Below are 19,870 nucleotides of genomic sequence, written 5' to 3' on the forward strand. Positions count from 1 at the left end.
CGGCCAAAACCTTTCTGGTGTTTGAGGCAGAGCTCAGCGAGTGTCCACCTCACCTGCTGGTCTGCACGTTCTGGAGCCCCCGTGGGCTGACACAGCCCTGACACAGGAAACGTGGATTTTCCTGAAACGTGTGACCGCAAAACTTCTTCATGTTCAGCAGTGAGAGCAGCAGGTGAGTCTGAACTCCCACTGCCCACAGAGAGTGGGGGCTGAAAACACCTCTGGCTGCTGCTGCTGGTGGCTAAACGCTCTGGGCTGGAGGGCTGATGGTTTTCCTGCTTTCGGTCATTAAACTGTTCTTTTCCCTCATAGTTCAGTCACCAGATTTGTAAATACGACCAGTTTGTGACGTTCAATTCTTAAACTACCTGGGGGCGTAACTTGCTGGGTTGGAAGATCCTTTCCTTGCAGGGAAGATCATCCTCACAGTAACAACTTCGTTGAGTTCAAAAGGTTCTAAATATGCCCCCAAAGTCTTTGGGCTGGGGAACAGGAGAGGGGGTTGTAATTATTGCCTCAATATGGTGAGTTACGTGTCTGCTGAACACAGAATCACAGAATCACAGAACCATAGAATCAGCTGGGTTGGAAGGGATCATCAATCCAACCCTTGATCCAACCCCGCCGTGGTTCCCAGCCCATGGCACTGATGCCACATCCAGTCTCATCCTAAAAACCTCCAGGGATGGAGAATCCACCCCTTCCCTGGGCAGCCCATTCCAATGGCTGAGCACCCTCTCTGCAAAGAAATTCTTCCTAATCTCCACCCTAACCCTCCCCTGGCCCAGCTGCAGACCCAGCCCTCTTGTCTTGCTGATGGTTCCTGGGAAAAGAGACCAACCCCCCCCGGCTCCCCCCTCCTGTCAGGGAGTTGTAGAGAGTGAGGAGGTCTCCCCTGAGCCTCCTCTTCTCCAGGCTGAGCCCCCCCAGCTCCCTCAGCCTCTCCTCCCAGCACTTGTGCTCCAGTCCCTTCCCCAGCCTCGTTGCTCTCCTCTGGCCCTGCTCCAGCCCCTCCATGTCCTTCCTGAGCTGAGGGCCCAGAGCTGGACACAGCACTCCAGGGGTGGCCTCCCCAGTGCTGAGTCCAGGGAACGGTTTGGGTTGGAAGGGACATTAAAGCCCATCCTGTGCCAACTCCTTCCAGAACACCTCCCACCAGCCCAGGTCGCTCCAAACCCCGTCCAACCCGACCTTGGACACTCCCAGGGATCCAGGGGCAGCCACAACTTCTCTGGGCAGCCTGTGCCAGGGCCTGCCCACCCTGCCAGGGAAGGATTTCTCCCCGATACCCGCGGCGCATCCCCGTCTCCCACGAGGACACGAGGTGGGACACGCCGCGGCCGTGCCCGGGGGGACGTTCAGACGTTCAGCCCCTCACCTTGTGTGAAGGCCTCCTGTGCCTGGGGGATGTTCAGCCCCTCACCTTGTGTGAAGGCCTCCTGGACGTCTCCCCCGACTCCGGCGAGCGCGTCCTGCGGGCCGTGGGTGGGGGTGGACCCTGCGGAGCTGGACCTGACGGGCATCGGGATGGGGCGGCCGTGGGTGGGCGAGGGCTGGGCCGAGCCCGCCGCCTGCGCCTGCCGGAGACACCACACACCCCTCCCACGTTACACACGGCTCTTCTCTCTCTATATATATCTCTATCTCTTTTTCTTTTGTTTGTTTTTCTTTTTTGGGTAAACGGCTAAAAATAATTCCGTGAAAACAAACAAACAAACAAACAAACAAACAAACAAACAAACAAACAAACAAACAAACAAAGGGAACGTGCAAGGAAAGAGGCTCTTCCCCAGAACACACGCTCTGGGTTGGAGTGACGACGTGATGCACGAGCGGGGGAGCCGTGGGAGGACCTCGTCAGCACTTCATTGATTTATTTCTATGCATTTTAATAAATTTTGATACTTTCATGTGTTTTGTTTTCGGAATTTCGCGCATTTCGTGTTTTAAGCGTTCACACACGTTACACGTGTATTTTATGCGTTTTTGTGTATTTCATTTATTTTCGTAGGCATCGCGTATTTTTATATTTTATGTATCCTTATATAGCTTTACTTATTACTAACGTAGTGAATTTTAAGGTTTTATTTTAGGTTTTCTTCCAGCCCAACCCACCCCATCTCTGCTGTGCCACCCCAAGAGCCTCAAGAGCAGCTTTGCTCCAGGGGTGCCAGTCTCAGGCACAGCTTCTGGTGCCCCCCCTACTCAAGGCCAGGGACAGCCCCAAGGGTCTGCCAGGTGCTGCCTACGGACTCAAATCCTCCTGGATTTCACACCAAATCCCAAACAGATACAGAACCATTGAAGGCTCAGAGGACACTTGTGCAATGTTCACTCTGGAAGGAGTTTCTGCCCCAGTGAAGCCTCCAGAGCTCAGCCCAGGGCTGGGCACTGGTGTGATGGGCAGGGGAAGGAGAGGGACTGATGTGAGGAAAAGGGAAGTACAGGAGAGGACAGACATGGGCTTGTGGGCTCCGTGTTTTAAAAAAATATGATCTCAGCAGGTCCTCAGTGTGGTGCCCACGGGAGGGAACGAGGAGGGCCCACCAAGTGATGCCCCTCGCTGGGCATTTAAGGACCTTTGCAAAGAGACTCACAGGATCCCAGAATGGTTTGGGTTGGAAGGGACCTTAAATGAATCCTGTCCCACCCCTGCCATGGGCAGGGACACCTCCCACCAGCCCAGGTGGCTCCAAGCCCCGTCCAACCTGGCCTTGGACACTCTCAGGGATCCAGGGGCAGCCACAGCTTCTCTGGGCAACCTGTGCCAGGGCCTCCCCACCCTCCCAGCCAGGAATTCCTTCCTAATCTCCCATCTGTCCCTGCCCTCTGGCAGTGGGAAGCCATTCCCTGTGTCCTGTCCCTCCAGGCCTTGTCCCCAGTCCCTCTCCAGCTCTCCTGGAGCCCCTTTAGGCTCTGGAAGGGGCTCTCAGGTCTCCCTGGAACCTTCTCTTCCCCAAGTGAACCCCCCCAGCTCTCCCAGCCTGGCTCCTGCTGTTCCTGGCTGTGCTGCAGGGGGTTTGTGACCTGTGACTGTATTTTATATTTATATTTATATTTATATTTATATTTATATTTATATTTATATTTATATTTATATTTATGTTTAAGTGATGTCCCCCCACCACTGCCAAGCAAAGGCCACCTGCTCCTCAGCAACCAGGCACCGAGGGCATGGAGCTACTCGGCCCCTCGGAGCCACTGCTGGGGTTTGTGCCTTTGGTTTGTGGCCTTCTCTGAGCCTGTTCATGGTTTGCTCCCTGTGACGTGCAGCAGTTACCGGGGCAACACGGGATGGTGACACCAGCACGGCGGGGACGGTGCAGTGACACCGCCGGCACCACGGCCAGCAGTGACACTGCCAGCACCCCAGGGACAGTGCCAGCACCATGACCAGCAGTGACACTGCCAGCACCCCGGGGACAGTGCCAGCACCATGACCAGCAGTGACACTGCCAGCACCCCATCCTCTGGGGACAGTGCCAGCACCATGACCACCAGTGACACTGCCAGCACCCCATCCTCTGGGGACAGTGCCAGCACCATGACCAGCAGTGACACTGCCAGCACCCCATCCTCTGGGGACACTGCCAACACCCTGTGCAAGGTGACACCTCTTACACCCCACACAGCAGTGACACCCCCGGCACCCTGTGCCTGGTGACACCCTCAGCACCCCGTGCCTGGTGACACTGCCAGCACCCCGTGCAATGGTGACACTGCCAGCACCCCGTGCAATGGTGCCAGCTACAGCACCCTGCACGGAGGTGCCACCACCAGCATCTCAAACAGTGCTGACACCCCCAGCACCCTGTGCAGTGGTGACATCCCCAGCACCCCGTGATGACACTCCTGGCACCTCACTAACAGTCCCACAGCCAGTACCCTGCCAGTGGTGACACCATCAGTGCCACGTATAGTGGTGATACCACCAGCACCCTGCTAATGGTGACACCACCATCAACCCCCTAATGGTGACACCACTATTATCACACTAACGGTGACACCACCAGCACCCTGCTAATGGTGACACCACCAACACCCCCCTAATGGTGACACCACTAACACCTCCCTAATGGTGACACCACTAACACCTCCCTAATGGTGACACCACCATCAGCCCCCTAATGGTGACACCACCATCAGCCCCCTAATGGTGACACCACCATCAGCCCCCTAATGGTGACACCATCACCACTCCACTAATGGTGACACCATCACCACTCCACTAATGGTGACACCATCACCACTCCACTAAAGGTGACACCACCACCACCCCACTAACAGTGACACCACCATCACCCCACTAACAGTGACACCACCACCCCACTAACAGTGACACCACCACCCCACTAACGGTGACACCACCACCCCACTAACGGTGACACCACCACCACCCCACTAACGGTGACACCACCATCACCCCACTAACGGTGACACCACCATCACCCCACTAACAGTGACACCACCACCCCACTAACGGTGACACCACCATCACCCCACTAACAGTGACACCACCACCCCACTAACGGTGACACCATCACCCCACTAACGGTGACACCACCACCCCACTAACGGTGACAGCCCCGTCCCCCCGTGCCGGTCCCAGGGGAGCTCCTGGCACTGAGATGCTGCTCATCCCCCACTCCCTGCCAGCCCCACACCGGTATCTGCAGTACCACGAAAACCCAGCCGTGTGGAAAATTGTCATTTCGAAACTGCATTAATTAATGGGGGATTGAAAGCCGTGAGTGACGTGTCCCTGTGACACGGCGTCGGGAGGGACGGGGCTGCGGGAGGGGAGCGGCGCCTTTCCATGGAAAAATCACCCAAAAACGCACGTGTCACACCAGCAGCTTCCGTTCCCTGCACCAAACCTCAAACTGAACCTTAAAACAAACCACCTGAAAATGCCCAGGAAGAGGCAGGAGTGTCTGAATTTGATTAAACCCGTGGCAAAAAATACCCGCCCCTCGTGCTCCCAGCGCAGCCTGTGAGACATGGCACAGAGACAGCGGCTCCTTCCTCCTCCTCCTCCTCCTCCTCCTCCTCCTCCCAGACTGAGCCTCAGCCTCGCCCAGGGAAGGAAAAACAACCCGTGAAGGTGAAAAACCAGGAGGAAACTCGGTGCCAACACCCGCACTGGAGACAGGCTGAGGAACCAGAGCTCCCCTTTCCCCAGGAGGGAGCCAGAGCAGGGGGTGGGAACATTTTGTGTGTCGAATATTTTGTGTCCTGAAGCTCGTTCCCCAGGTCACATCTCGTGTCCTGGGACCTCAGCACGTGCTCCTGTTAACCACCAGAGATGGTGGCAGGTGTGAGGAAAGGAAAAGCTACAGAGACTTTGTTACTTGGAATCCCAGAATCCCTGAGGCTGGAAAAGCCCTCCCAGCCCATGGATCCCCCCTGTGCCCCATCCCCACCTTGTCCCCAGAGCACTGAGTGCCACGGCCAGGCCTTCCTGGGACACCTCCAGGGCTGGGCACTCCAAACCTCCCTGGGCAGCCCCTCTGTGACAAACACATCCCCACACTGGCCCATGGTGGGTTTTGCAGATCACAGAATCCCAGACTGGTTTGGGTGGGAAGGGACCTTAAAGCTCATCCAGTGCCACCCCCTGCCATGGGCAGGGACACCTCCCACCAGCCCAGGTTGCTCCAAGCCCCGTCCAACCTGGCCTTGGGCACTCTCAGGGATCCAGGGGCAGCCACAGCTTCTCTGGGCAACCTGGGCCAGGGCCTCCCCACCCTCCCAGCCAACAATTCCTTCCCAATCTCCCATCCATCCCTGCCCTGTGGCAGTGGGAAGCCATTCCCTGTGTCCTGGCACTGCTCACTCCTTGGATCCCCAGCGATGCCCACGCTGATGGGCTGGCAGTGCCCACACCCCCTGCACAGACTCCTCAGCCCTGGGCAAGAGGAGATGTTTTTGTCGCTGACATTCCTCTTTGAGACACGCTGTCTGCATTCATATTCTTAGAGAAACACGTGAAATTTTTCATTTTAACTCCTTTTTGGCCGCTGGGCAGCAGCTGGCTGGGCTGGGTCCATCTGCGCCCCAGGGCCAGCGGAGGGGAGGGCCCGGGGATGTCCCTCACCCACACCCTGACGTGGCTCCTGGGACACGCAGTGATTCTGAGAAAAGAACAGCCCGTGAGGTGCCACTGGTGGCACCCACGGGGCAGGGCTGTGCTCCTGCTCCCCTCTCCTCGCTCGGCAGCCCCACACGACTCACCCCAACGCGCCCGGGGCTCGAAGGAGGATCCGAAAGTTGTCGCTTCAGTGAAGACCTGCCAGTCCCCCTCATGAGAAACACGGGCTGGCCCGGGCTGGCCCGGCTGGAACCGTGCTGGCAGCGCCCAGGCCAGGACCCCACTGGCTCTGGCTGCTGCACTGGGACCCCCCCAGCTCCTCACCCCGCAGATGTGACACAGCAGCTCCAGCACCAACACCGTGGGTACACCCAGGGACAGGGCACGGGGAGGACAACACTCTGTACATCAGTGCAGTCCATCAGACAGGTCGAAATCACAGAACTGTGGAATCACAGAATTGTTTGGGTTGGAGACAATCTCTCAGACCATCGAGTCCGAAACTGTCCCCCAGCACTGCAAGGCCACCCCTGACCCCTGTCCCCAAGTGCCACCTCCACAGGGCTTTTAAATCCCTGCAGGGATGGGGACTCCTCCCCTGCCCTGGGCAGCTGTGCCAGGGCTGCACAGCCCTTTCCATGAAGAAATTGTTCCTAATTTCCAACCTAAACCTCCCTGGGACAACTCGAGGGTTTCCTCTTGTCCTGTCACTTGTTGCCTGGGAAAAGACCCCAACACCAAATGAGCTACACCTGCACATCCACGTGGCACTTGCAGGGGCTGTTACAAAGCTCTCCAATCTTACATCTCCAGGAGGAAGGAAATAATCCAATCTCCTTATGGATGATGCCCTGGGAGGTCTCTCTGAAGCCACAATTCCCAGAGACAATTCCCAGAGACAGCCACACGTTTCATGAGACAACACCTGAACGGGTCCAGGATGTGACAGGAAACCTGCACGAGCCTCCCTGGGCTGCTGGGGCTGAAAGGAGAACTGAGGATCTTTGGGGTGACGGCTCCTTCCTGCCTGGGGCACAACCTGACCCAGCCTGAGCAGTGACGGGGCTTTCCCAGGCCCCACAGGAAAGGGAAAAAAAGGAAACAGAAGAGAAGTAAAAGAAAAAGAAAAGATGAAGGTTTGGGAAGGGAAGGTTTGGGAAGGAAAGGGAAGGGTTTGGGAAGGGAAGGTTTGGGAAGGTTTGGGAAGGAAAGGAAAGGGATCTGTTTTACATCTGATCCCTCCTCTTGTACTTCACACAGCAGGTGCAGTCCCACGTTCACGTGCTTCCCCTCTGCACTCCGTGCTGACCCCGTGGAAGAGCTGAGCCCCGACTGGGGCACACACGGGGCAGGAATCGGAACCTCTGAGCTGGTGTTTCCTCCCCAGTGACATCACTTGTGCCACCCCGCAGCCCACGGCTCTCTGACCCGGAGGAGGCCCCAGGACACGGGATGGAAACCTGAGCAACCCGGGCTGGTGGGAGGTGTCCCTGAGCAGTGGGGTGAGCTCCGGAGTCCCCTCCTGCCCAGGCCAGCGGTCACTGTGACACCGCTGGGGACAAGGAGCCTCCCCCGCCGGGCTGGCCCCACACACGGGACACCAGCCCAGTCCTAGAAAGCACTTGCTCTGCTGAGGAAGCCCGAGGGCCCCGTGGGGCAGCAGCAGGAAGCCGGGGGAGGACCCGGTGTGGAAGTGGTGTGGCTGTGCCCTGCAGGTGTGGGAAGTGGAGCGGGACAGCCCCGGAGCAGCTGTGGGCACACCCAGGGACAGGCCCCGGGGCTGAGCTGTCACAGAGGGGGCCAACAAACCACTCTTGAACGGGGAGGGAAAGAATTATGGGATCACAGAACCGTTCAGGTTGGAAAAGCCCTCTGAGACCATCGAGTTCAACCGTCCCCAGCACTGGCCAGGCCTCCCCTGACCCCTGTCCCCAAGTGCCACATCCAGGGCTTCTAAATCCCTGCAGGGATGGGGACTCCCCCCCTGCCCTGGGCAGCTGTGCCAGGGCTGCACAGCCCTTTCCATGAAGAAATTGTTCCTAATTCCCAACCTAAACCTCCCCTGGTGCAGCTTGAGGCCGTTCCAAGGCCCAGCAACCGCTGGAGCTGAGGTATCCCTGTGGTTTTGGGGGCTGCTGGTTCAGTGCCTCTGCTCCCCAGCACAGCTGAGAGCTTCTGCAGCTCTCCCTGCTGAGGGGGCAGATCCACGGAGGAGCTGGGCACGACTCTGCTCCTCCACGGTGACCATCACAGAGCTCACGGGGTGGGGAGCCCAGGAGGCCTTTTGTGAGCAGGGCAGAGGTAGATCTGAGCAGGTTTGTAAACTCCTCTCTGGCTCTGCCAGAGCTTCAGCCTTAGAAAATCCTGGGAATCACTGGCTCGTTGCACGTCCTTCCTGGAAACTGCACCGGGGAGGACACAGGAGATGGATTTCAATTTAGAGAAACCACGAAGGGAACCTCTGACCCGGCTCCTGAAATGTTTGGGAGCTGACTTCGATTTATTGTCCCCGGCTTATCGAGTCTTGTATACAAGAGTTGTGAGGTTTAACCTAAACCACCCCCAGTATTTCCCAGGGAAAAGGGCTGAGCTCTGCCCTGTGCACAGACCCCTTCAGCAGAGGGGCAGGAGGGGAGGGAAGCAGAGCCCGTGAGAGCTTTTAGCAGCTCTACAAGCTGCTGTTTCCCCATCACCTCCCTCACCCCACACTTTAGCTGGAGGTCCCCCACCTCTCTGGGGACCTGCTGTCAAGTTTACCACAACCACTGAGACAGAGGAGAGTTTTAAAGGAGAAAGGAATGAAAAGAGCCTTGAAAAACTCGGGCTGGAAGGAGCCTCGAGGGTGGGCAGACCAAGTGTCCCTTCGGAGCAGGGTCAGCTGCAAAGTGCTGCTCAGGGTCTTCTTCACCTCCCAGAGTGCCCCCAAAGGGAGGCCCCCCCACCCCTCTGGGCAGCCTGCTCCAGACTTTAACCACTCTCATGGGAATTCCTCTCCCAAATCCAGCCAGAATCCCCCAGCCCTGTGTGACCACGCACCTCTGGAAAGGCTCTGGCTCTGCTCTCCCCTCGCTCAGGAGGGGACACATGATTACAGCTGGATTTCCTTTTGCCTCCTCCTCTCCAGGCTGAACACAACCAGCTCCCGTGTCACTCTGAGCACAGGGGTTTGTGGGACATGGGCATGAGGAAAAGCTCCCTCGTGGGCAGGTCCCAGAGAGGTCTGGGACCAACATCCTTACAGGTTTTCAGAGCTTGCCTACATGAAGGCAGAACTAACTTGATCTAGTGCTGGCAGCAGTCCTGCTTGGAATCATGGAATCATTTAGGTTGGAAAAGACCTTTAGAATCATTGAGTTCAACCACCAAGTCCATCTGCAAGGCCTTGAACCTCTGTGACCAACCGTGTTCACCGAGAAACTCAGAAATCTTGTTTCTCAAGAAACAAACATTGATTTTATCACAGAATCATCAGGGAAGGGTTTGGTTTGGAAGGGACCTTAAAGGCCATCTCCTTCCATGGGCAGGGACACCTTTCACTATCCCAGGTTGCTCCAAGCCCTGTCCAGTCTGTCCTTGAACACTTCCAGGGATGGGGCTCCACTGTTCCATTTTATTCCGTAGCCTATTCCTATGAACAGACTAAAATAAAAGGGATCTTGCACACACATAAGCCCAGGAGCCAGCAGGTTTCAGATAAGCGATTCAGACAAGCAAACATCTCATCATGCCCCAAATACTTCCAGAAAATACAGTGGAAACAGACCAAAAAGGAGACCATGAACACACGGTCCGTGACTCCTGTTCGTGGCTCCTCACCCTCCCCGTGGGTCACAGCCCGGCCCTGGATGTCCAACAGCACCCCAGGACAGCAGGGGCTGCACTGGAAGTGAAATGCTGTGTGTCCAAGGCCTAATTCCCCTTTCCCATGCTTCCCCCAGGAAGGAGGAACTGGCCCCTGAGCTCGGCTGCCTCACGTCAAGTGCCACCGGGCTCCAGCTGAAGGGCTTTCATCATATTCCCTGAAAGTGGATATTCCCTGGGAGCCCTTGTCCATGCTGCAGGGGCTTTCCTGGGAGAAATAAAGCATCTTCTCACCCGGATATTCTTGCCATACCCAGGTGGGGGTGGGAGGGGCACTAAGCTGAGCCCCCCAGACCCAACACTGCCCTTGGCTTTCTCTGCAGCTCTTCTTGCTCAGCCCTTGGCCCCTCTGTTGGGAAAAACTCTTCCCTGGGAGGGGGCTGAGGCCAGAGAGGCTGTGGCTGCCCCTGGATCCCTGGAAGTGTCCAAGGCCAGGTTGGACGGGGCTTGGAGCACCCTGGGCTAGTGGGAGGTGTCCCTGCCCATGGCAGGGGTGGGACTGGATGATCTCCAGGGTCCCTTCCCATCCAAACCACCCCAGGATTTGATGACTCTGTGACTACACCAACATGCTGGAAGGCTGCAGAAAACTGCACAGCTCTTGTCACAGAGGTAACAAAAATTACACGTGTTTTCTGTAACTTCAGGTGCTGTTTTGCAGCCGAGGGCTGTGGGAGCTGCTGTTTACAAGGTGAGGTGGGGAAAGGACGTTATTTGCTGACACAGGAACGAACAGAATCATTGGAAAATGCAGCTGTAAGAAAACACCCCAGCTGGGTCCACTCTTCCTAATTCCCTCCTGGCAGATGTTTATTCGACATGCTGTGAAAAACCTCTTCATTCAGAGTGTCCTGAACTCCAAAGTGATGTTTTCAGCACATGGGGCTGGTGACATGGCCCAGCTCTGCAGGGCAGGGGCAGCAGCTCTCCCCTCCTCTGTGAACGGGTCCTTGCTGGGCCTGAAACCTCCCAAACCTGCTCTCAGTCCTCTCTGCTCCAGGTCCTTCAGCCCTGCCAGGTGAGCCACAGGTTCACCCAGGATGAGCTTCCTCACTGCCCTCCTTGGCACTTCAGAGAATCCCAGAATGGTTTGGGTTGGGAGCGACCTTAAAGCTCATCCCATTCCACCCCTGCCATGGGCAGGGACACCTTCCACTAGCCCAGGTTGTTCCAAGGCCCATCCAACCCGGTCTGGATCATTTCCAGTGATGGGGCAGCCACGGCTTCTCTTCCAAATATTCCTGCAATTTTTCACAGAACCACAGTGTCGTTTAGGTTGGAAAATACCTCAGTTTTAATTCTCATCCCCACCTCTAAAGCCCCAGCAACCTCCTCCTGACTGATGCCAAGAGCAAACCCAAGTCCCTCGCAGGAAGGCTGAATAGTAATTAATTCAGGACAGAAATAATGAACTACAGAGGAATTTCAATTTACACGTCTTTCTATTTTAACAGAAAACCCCTTGACAACTGATTTTGGAGAAAACTTCTCCAACCACATTTAAACCTGCTTTGCATGAGGCTCATCCAGCCCACGCTGGGGCTGCACGGGAGGGAGCAGGGGTTTGCTCTGGGGTGTCTGCACTCAGGGGATGCTCCCCCTGGGCTGCTTTCCCCCAATACACATTTACTTGAATTACTGCGATAAAAACTGGAATGCTGTCGGGCCGGTTTGCTGCAGGACGTTGGGTCTTGTCCTTGCAGCTCTCAGAGGCTCAGGTCGGTGCTGGAATCACACGAGGGCACCACGACTGCCACAGGTCCCAAACCCCACTCTCTGGGAACCCCATCCCTGCTCTGCAGCCCCCTCTGCACCCAACACCACGGGGCTGGAATTTCCCTGCAGGGTATTCCTCCAGGATCTGGGGCTCTGCGGCCATTTGCCATTTTCCTTTCCACCAGTAATGTAAAAATTATTTACGTTAACCAGGAAGGGAGGAGAAGCCCTCCCAGTGCTGCACATGGAGCTGCTGCTGCTGCTGCTGCTGCCTGAGTAATTCCAGCTCGATCGAAGCGGGCGCTAAAAATAATCCAACCCCCTCCCTGCAAACACTCTTCGAGGGAAATATTTAAACCAGAACGCAGGGCCCCTAAATCGGAGCCCCCCCGGCCGGTGCCGTTAACCCGATTGCCGGGTGGAAATTGAATTTCCCCGTCCTCCTGCGCGGCACAGCAGCGGGGCCAGGGGCTGCAGCAGCTCCCTGCTCCCCCAGCAGCACGCCCAGGAACACACGAAAGGCTCATTAGTGGGGCAGGCTAATCACCTTGCCGCGGCATTAATACAATCCCCGGCTCAAACCCGACGCGGGGACGGTTTCATGGCAACGCAGGGGGAGAGGCTGGGAGCCCCCAGACCCCCCCGGTGCCCCCGGCTCGCTGGGGCGAGGATGGGCCTCCATCCCTGTCTGATCACGTCATGGTCCCAGTCTGCAGAGGCACAGGGTGCTCCAGAACGGGAGGAGAAAAGTGCTCTGGGCAGAGTGTGGTGTGACACCCCAACTCCCACCCATGGACACGCTGTGACACCCCAACATCTATCTATGGACACACTGTGACACCCCAACTCCCACCCATGGACATGCTGTGACACCCCAACATCTATCTATGGACATATTGTGAGACCCCAACACCCACCCATGGACACACTGGGAGACCCCAACACCCATCTATGGACACACTGTGACACCCCAACTCCCACCCATGGACACACTGTGAGACCCCAACACCCACCCATGGACATGCTGTGACACCCCAACATCTATCTATGGACATATTGTGAGACCCCAACACCCACCCATGGACACACTGTGAGACCCCAACACTCACCCATGGACATGCTGTGACACCCCAACACTCACCCATGGACATGCTGTGACACCCCAACACCCACCTATGGACACACTGTGAGACCCCAACACCCACCCATGGACACACTGGGAGACCCCAACACCCACCCATGGACACACTGTGACACCCCAACACTCACCCATGGACACACTGTGAGACCCCAACACCCACCCATGGACACACTGTGACACCCCAACACCCACCTATGGACATGCTGTGAGACCCCAACACCCACCTATGGACACACTGTGAGACCCCAACACCCACCTATGGACAAACCATGAGACCTCAACACCCAGCCATGGACACACACCCCTGTGTACATAAAATAAACCTATTTACACAGAGAGGGCTGGTGGGGGCAAGGGGGAATGTACTGCAAATCCAAACACCACAGGACGATTTTCTCCCTGCAAAGGGTGGTCAGGCCCTGGCAGGGGCTGCCCAGGGAGGTTTGGAGTGCCCAGCCCTGGAGGTGTCCCAGGAAGGCCTGGCCGTGGCACTCAGTGCTCTGGGCTGGGGACAAGGTGGGGATGGGGCACAGGGGGGATCCATGGGCTGGGAGGGCTTTTCCATCCTCACTGACTCTGTAATTCTCTGCTCTGGTTTGGATCCCTGCCAACCCCAGCCTTCTCAGCGATGCCAGCCCAGGGATGCTCATGGTCCAACCCTGGGACACTGATCTCACCTCAACATCCAGTTCAGGGATGCTCATGATCCAACTGAGCAATGCTCATCTCACCTCCCCTCCCCACCCAGCCCAGGTGTGTCACCCCACAGGTGACAGGACCATCACATGGCCCATGTCCCACCCCACCAAAAAATTCATATTTACTTGTCCAAACCCAGATAATTAATTAGCTGCACAAAAGCACGGGCTGGGAATCAGGAGGTCGTTAAGGGATGCTGGGGGGACACGCCGAGGGGAGGAGAGGGGGCCAGGGCTGCACGGGGAGCAGCCCCTGGGTTTAAATCCCGGCGTTAATTAAGGGCTGGTTTGCCCGGCAGACACAGGGGAGAGCTGTGCACGGGGCTGGGGGCTGGGAAGGGCTGGGCACCCCCAGGCCGTGGGGCTGGGGCACAGCTCTGATCCTTGGGGGGAAATTCCATCTGCTCCCTGTGCCAAGGGCAGGGCCCGCCCGGGCTGAGCCCCCAGCAGAGCGGGGGGCAGGACTCTGCCCATCCCTCTGCCAGGCTGCGAGGCCTCGGGCTCGCTGTGTTCCCAGCACTGCTCTGGCAGCTCCGGGCATTACTCAGCTCTTTCTGCAGCTCGCTTTTTCAGCTTTAATTCCAATAAACCCCCTGACTCCAGGACAGCTGTGCTGTGCAACCTCGGCTGCTGGGCTTCAAACCCCGTCCCCACGGAGGGTGGGAGCTGCCCCGGGAGGGGGCTGTGGTCAAACCCCGTCCCCAGGGAGGGTGGGAGCTGCCCTGGGAGGGGGCTGTGGTCAAACCCCGTCCCCAGGGAGGGTGGGAGCTGCCCTGGGAGGGGGCTGTGGTCAAACCCTGTCCCACGGAGGGTGGGAGCTGCCCTGGGAGGGGGCTGTGGTCAAACCCCGTCCCCAGGGAGGGTGGGAGCGTTCCCAGCCCTGCCTCCCTGCCCCTTCCCTGCACAGCAGGCACGGGAGAGCCCCGTCCCCACGCCATGTCCACTCCCTGCAGGATCACACACCGTGTCTTGTCGAGGAGGAGAGCAATTCCCTCATTCTGTCCCTGGGTGAAGGAGGACTCTCCCTGGACTGTGACAGAGGAAAGGGGGAGGAAGGTGAGAAGGCGCCGCTCGGCTCTTCCATCGGTCGGGTTTGGAGGAATCCATGTTCTGCAGCAGTTCCCACCGAGCGACCCAACCCTTTTCTGGGTACAAAGATGTGACCAGCGTGGCAGAATCCACAGAACCCACAGAACCCAGAGGATTCCTCCCCTGTGCTTTGCTATCGTTTGGCTTTCCCTGGGCCCCCTCCCCGTGCCCAAACCCCCTCCTGCTGCCCGGCTGCCAGAGCCCCCCCCAGCAGGTCTGTCCCCAGCCCCTCCGAGCTGTTTGAACTCCTCATTCATGGGCCGCTGTTTGTTTTCATTCCCCGCTATCCCCCCAGCTGCGGGACCGAGAGCGGGGATCAGGAAACAATAAAATCCTGGTTACCACACAGAATGCCGCCTTTTTCCCTGGCTCTTTTCAAAGCCTGACATTTTTGCTTTCATCCGCCATTTCCACAGTTCTGGGGCATGTGCTGCCCCCTCCTTCCAGCGGGGCCTCACGTGGGGGTCCCGTAGCTGTGCTCAAGATGGACCAGATTGTTCCCTCCCCGCATCGCCGCCCACCCCGCGCCCGCTCCCGCGTTCCCAGGACTCCTACGGCTTCAAATCCCATCCCATTCCCCGACCGACTTGGATTACAAAGACTAAAAGCGAGTGTTATCTTTCAGAATTATCCCAGTTTCGTTTCCAGGCCCCTCAGCTGGCACTTTTATCCCTTTGGCTCATGGCTGAGGTGCCCGGGGACGGGGGTGGAGGGGCCAGAGCAGAACGGCTGAATCCTGGGAGCACCCAGCCCAAGCACCACAGTTCCCTGTCCTGGGATTTCCCTGCTCTGCAGACAACAGCAGGGACACGTGAAGTGCTGCGGGTCCAATTTCCCCCATCGTTAAAACAACAGCTTGGGAAGTTCCCCCAGGCTGAGCAGCAGCAGCAACGGGAGTGTAATGAGAACATCCCCATTCCTGCTGCTCAGACACAGCAGAGAAGCCACCTCCTCTCCTAGAAAACACCAAAAGCTTGTGGTCATTGAATCATGGAATGGTTTGGGTGGGAAGGACCTTAAAGCCCATCCAGTGCCACCCCTGCCATGGGCAGGGACACCTCCCACCAGCCCAGGTTGCTCCAAGCCCCGTCCAACCTGGCCTGGGACAGTCCCAGGGATCCAGGGGCAGCCACAGCTTCTCTGGGCAACCTGTGCCAGGGCCTGCCCACCCTCCCAGGGAAGAATTCCTTCCCAATATCCCAGCTAACCTGCCCTGTGGCAGCGGGAAGCCATTCCCTGTGTCCTGTCCCTCCAGATCCACACCAGGGATGTCCATGCAGACAGAGGGATTGCTCCTGCTCCAGCATTTTTTCATGGCCATGGGCCAGGCAGGACTGGGGGACACGTTGCTCTGAAGGCCAAACCCAGCTCCCCTCCCACGGGAGGGGCACTTTTTGGATGCTCTTTTGCTCCATCTGTGCTGAGGAGAAGAACTGCCCATGGTGGTTCTTGGGCAGGACACGGGTACTGTAGTGATGGAAACCACCCAATTAAAGAGCATAACAACCAGAACTGATGGGTGTCTGATCGGATCCAGCTTTTTAAGAGTCACTGATGAAATTCTTCCTCAGCAATGAGAGCACAGAGCTAAAACCAGCCTGTAAACACGTTTGCACACGAGTGTCTGAGCAGGCCAGGGCATGTGGCCCAGCAGGGAGTTGGACAGGAACCCCAGCTCGGGGGAAGTGCACGACAGATATTGACAACAAAGAAGTGCCTCGGAATCCTGGATGAGCTGTGCTGCCTTTTCACAGCACAGGAAAAGAGCTCCAGGCCTTCTGGGGGCCGGGGAGACAAAACCAGACACGTCCAGGAGCCCCCAGGTAACCACAGGATGAAGGGCTCGGTCGGCAGGGTGGGACAACCACGGCTGGGGACACAGGCAGGGACGGGGGGAACAGGCCTGAGAGCAGCTGAAAGGAGGGACTGTCTGAAAGGATCACTGGTGACTGAGGCAGGAGGGTGAAATCCCCCAGCCAGGGCACAGAGACACCCAGGAATCTGCCCCGGGCACCCCTGGGAGAGCGGGCTCTGGAGAGAAACCCGGTGGTGTTTGGGTTTGCTGACTGAGGGATTTGTCAGCACAGGTCAATGTTGTGATTTGTGGCTCTTACATCCCAGTTAGAGTGAGGAGCAAATGGGCTCTGCTGAAAGACAACCTGCTGGCTGGAGGATCCAGGAGGAATTCCTCAGGGATTCATCTGTTTCATATTCTAATTACGTGCACAAAAATAACCACGCTCTAATGACACTTCCTGATGACATAAAGGTTAGGATGAATCATTAATACAGAGGCAGCACAGAGTATCTCACACACGATCCGAGGCTCTGGAGGATGGGAACGGCGTGGGGTGAGCTCACACATGGCAGAGCAGGGCTTTGGGATGCCTGGGATTACGGATGCCCACGGGATGGCAAGTGGGGACTGGTCCCAGGCAGGTGTGAGTTACTGCTCATTCCAGGTAAGTCACCAGGGCAGCACAGTCAGGAAAGGAGCCCCAGGGCACACTCTGGAGGGATTGCCATGAAAACACATCCTCACCCAAAATCCTGCCATGGACCCCCTGCAGGACACCCCCCCGGGCTGGTCAGCCTGTGCCAGAGAGAGGAATGGGAAATGGAAAAGGAGAGAATGGGGGAGACACAAACTCTGTTCTCCACCTTAGCAAAAGTAAAAATATTCTTGCTAGGAAGGACAACAGCATGGTGAAAACTCAGGGATGAAAATACAAAAAGGCCTTTGGGTGTCCAAAAGTGTCTGGCCAAGGACAAGGGGGACTGGCTTCCCACTGCCACAGGGCAGGTTAGCTGGGATATTGGGAAGGAATTGTTGGCTGGGAGGGTGGGGAGGCCCTGGCACAGGTTGCCCAGGGAAGCTGTGGCTGCCCCTGGATCCCTGGAAGTGTCCAAGGCCAGGTTGGAGCAACCTGGGCTGGTGGGAGGTGTCCCTGCCCATGGCAGGGGTGGCACTGGATGAGATTTAAGGTCCCTTCCCACTCAAACTGCTCTGTGATTTGATGACTTTTCCTTCTGATATATCATTAACCCAGAACTCCAGGACCTTGAAGGCATGGGATAAGTGACAGGAACAAAGGGTGCCTGTGGAATGAAGTGTCACCACGAGCACGGGAGCAGGATGAGCCCTGGCTCAAACACCTACTCCAAAGCACAGTCGAGTGGTTTTGGAGGATCTCAGTTTGAGATGGGTCTGTAAGAGTTCCCCTGGGAACCCTGCAAGTGTTAGAAAGGGTAGAAATCACAGTTTCCTCCTACCAAGTGCACCATACCCCACACGAGGTCAGCACCCAGACCTCGGGATGGTGACCAGGATGAAATCACCGCTGCAGGGGCGACTCATCGGCGTCCAGGGACCAGAGCTCAGGAGCTATCACAGCTCAGTGCTCAGCTCCTCTCTGAAGAGACTTATTTTAAAGGCAGAAAGCTGCACAACTTGGGCTGGAGAGTCCCTGAAGAGTTGCCTGGAGAGTTTTTTTGGCCCACTGATATCCATTTTTAATAAATCTTGGAGTAACAGGGAAATTCCAGAGGGTATATTAGCGTTTTCCTGGATAATGTTAAAAAGGAGAAGTGGAGTGATTGGGTGGATCAAATCAGTGAGCCTGGCCTTAAAAACAGGCAAAGGAGCCTCCTGAGAGGAGACTGCAACAGGGAAAAATGAAAGGATTGCAACTGAGGATCAGCATCAGGAGCTTTTGCTGGGCTGTGGCAAAGGGAGGTGGAGCCAGTAAGAACTGAGGGTACCAGTGGTGATACTGGAATACCTGAGGAAAACACTTCTAGGCACCACATTGTAACACAGAGAGTGAGGAGAAGGTGCTCACAAGGGAAAAAAAAAGGCATTAATTAAAGATTTGAACAGAGTCAGAGACATCCCCCTTCTCAGGTACCCAAAGGCCACGAGGAGCTGACTCCGTCACAGCAGGCTGATACACTCACAGGGTGGAGATACAGAACACAGGGATGTGCAATCCAAGGAGCAAAGGTAAAACTAAACCCAGCTGGAGCCAGGTATGAACATCCAGGGCTGGAGACAACGTGTTCTCCAGCGGCCTGGGGTGCAGCACTGGGAGAACTGGGAATGCAAACGGATCCTTCGTGTCACTGTGTTCCACAGCAGCATCAGAGAGATTCCTGGCTCAGATACTGAACACAAAATGGGATTTTGCTGGATTCAGACCCCGAATTAACCAGGGGAAATGTGCCACGAGAAGAGGAACATCAGACAGGAGTCCATGGAATCATGGAATGGTTTGGGTTGGAAGGGACCTTAAAGCTCATCCAGTTCCGAATGCAACACAAACCCACTCCCTGAGAAGTGAAGCTCCCAGCCTTGGGGATGTTTGTAACAAAGCCCCCATTTCTTACATTTAGGCAGCAGAAGGTCAGAGAAGCACATAGAAAGCAATGGTAGTGGAGCAGTCATCTTCCTGAGGCACTGAATTGTTTCAGTCACTCTGAAAAGGCTGCACTGAGGAAAAACCACCTGATTCATGGAAAGAAAGATGACAAAAAGGCAGAACATTGTTCCTTTCAAAAGAGAAGAGGGTTGTGCACAGTAACACACAATTACTGAACAATCTGATTTCTCTGAGCTTGCAACTCTTGTCATGGAGCTTTACTCCACGAAGCTTGAAGGGAGCCACCCAGAACAGAGACTTCTCAAGCCCTGGGCAGGAGGTTGGACTGGGAACAGAATCACGGAATCGTTTAGGTTGGAAAAGACCTCCAAGACCATCAAGTCCAACCTGTGACCGATCCAGTCATTCCCTGAACACCTCCAGGGATGCTCAGGCCTCCAGACATCCCTCCCACCTGCAGGAGAGTCATGCAGGGATCCTCAGAGCCAGCTCACGAGCGAGGAGGAGCAGCCAGGAGCCCCTTGCCAGGAGGGCCCTGACACTGCTGCACGTCTTGGCGTGAACAGGCTCGTAAAGGGACCCACGGGGGCCACGGGGGGAGGGAGGAGAAACCAATTCTGGTTCCAAATTGAGCCCCTGAGACCTCACTGACGTGTGCAGAGGAAAAAAAGGTACGGAGTCATCCTGGGGGAGAGCGGTGTGGGGTGGTGATGGAAACAACCACTAATGCGCCGGAGGATTAATCATTAATTAATGATGCGGCTTCGGGTGCTGGAAGGGGAGAAAACACTGGATGGATTTACAAGGCTGCTCATCTGTTGTTTAAACCTGGGGCTCTCGTGTCAGAGGAGGTGTAAGAGCAGCCCAGAGCTCCAAGTTTTTGCAGGACCCACGG

General features: G+C 56.5%; 1 protein-coding gene across 1 annotated transcript in view; it reads right to left on the reverse strand.

Annotated features, from left to right (window-relative positions):
• The window catches only part of LOC114002984 (dystrobrevin beta-like), a gene marked incomplete at its 5' end in the record, with an annotated part of 66,642 nt that overhangs the window by 14,180 nt on the left and 32,592 nt on the right, over positions 1–19,870 (reverse strand). Inside the window, one exon of the mRNA XM_039388143.1 lies at positions 1,379–1,577. Within this exon, the coding sequence (XP_039244077.1) occupies positions 1,379–1,577 (199 nt within the window). The remainder of the gene's footprint in view (positions 1–1,378; positions 1,578–19,870) is intronic.

This window comes from Pipra filicauda, unplaced genomic scaffold, assembly GCF_003945595.2.
Source record: "Pipra filicauda isolate LSUMZ 115617 unplaced genomic scaffold, ASM394559v2 scaffold614_size217257_pilon, whole genome shotgun sequence".
Lineage (NCBI taxonomy): Eukaryota > Metazoa > Chordata > Aves > Passeriformes > Pipridae > Pipra > Pipra filicauda.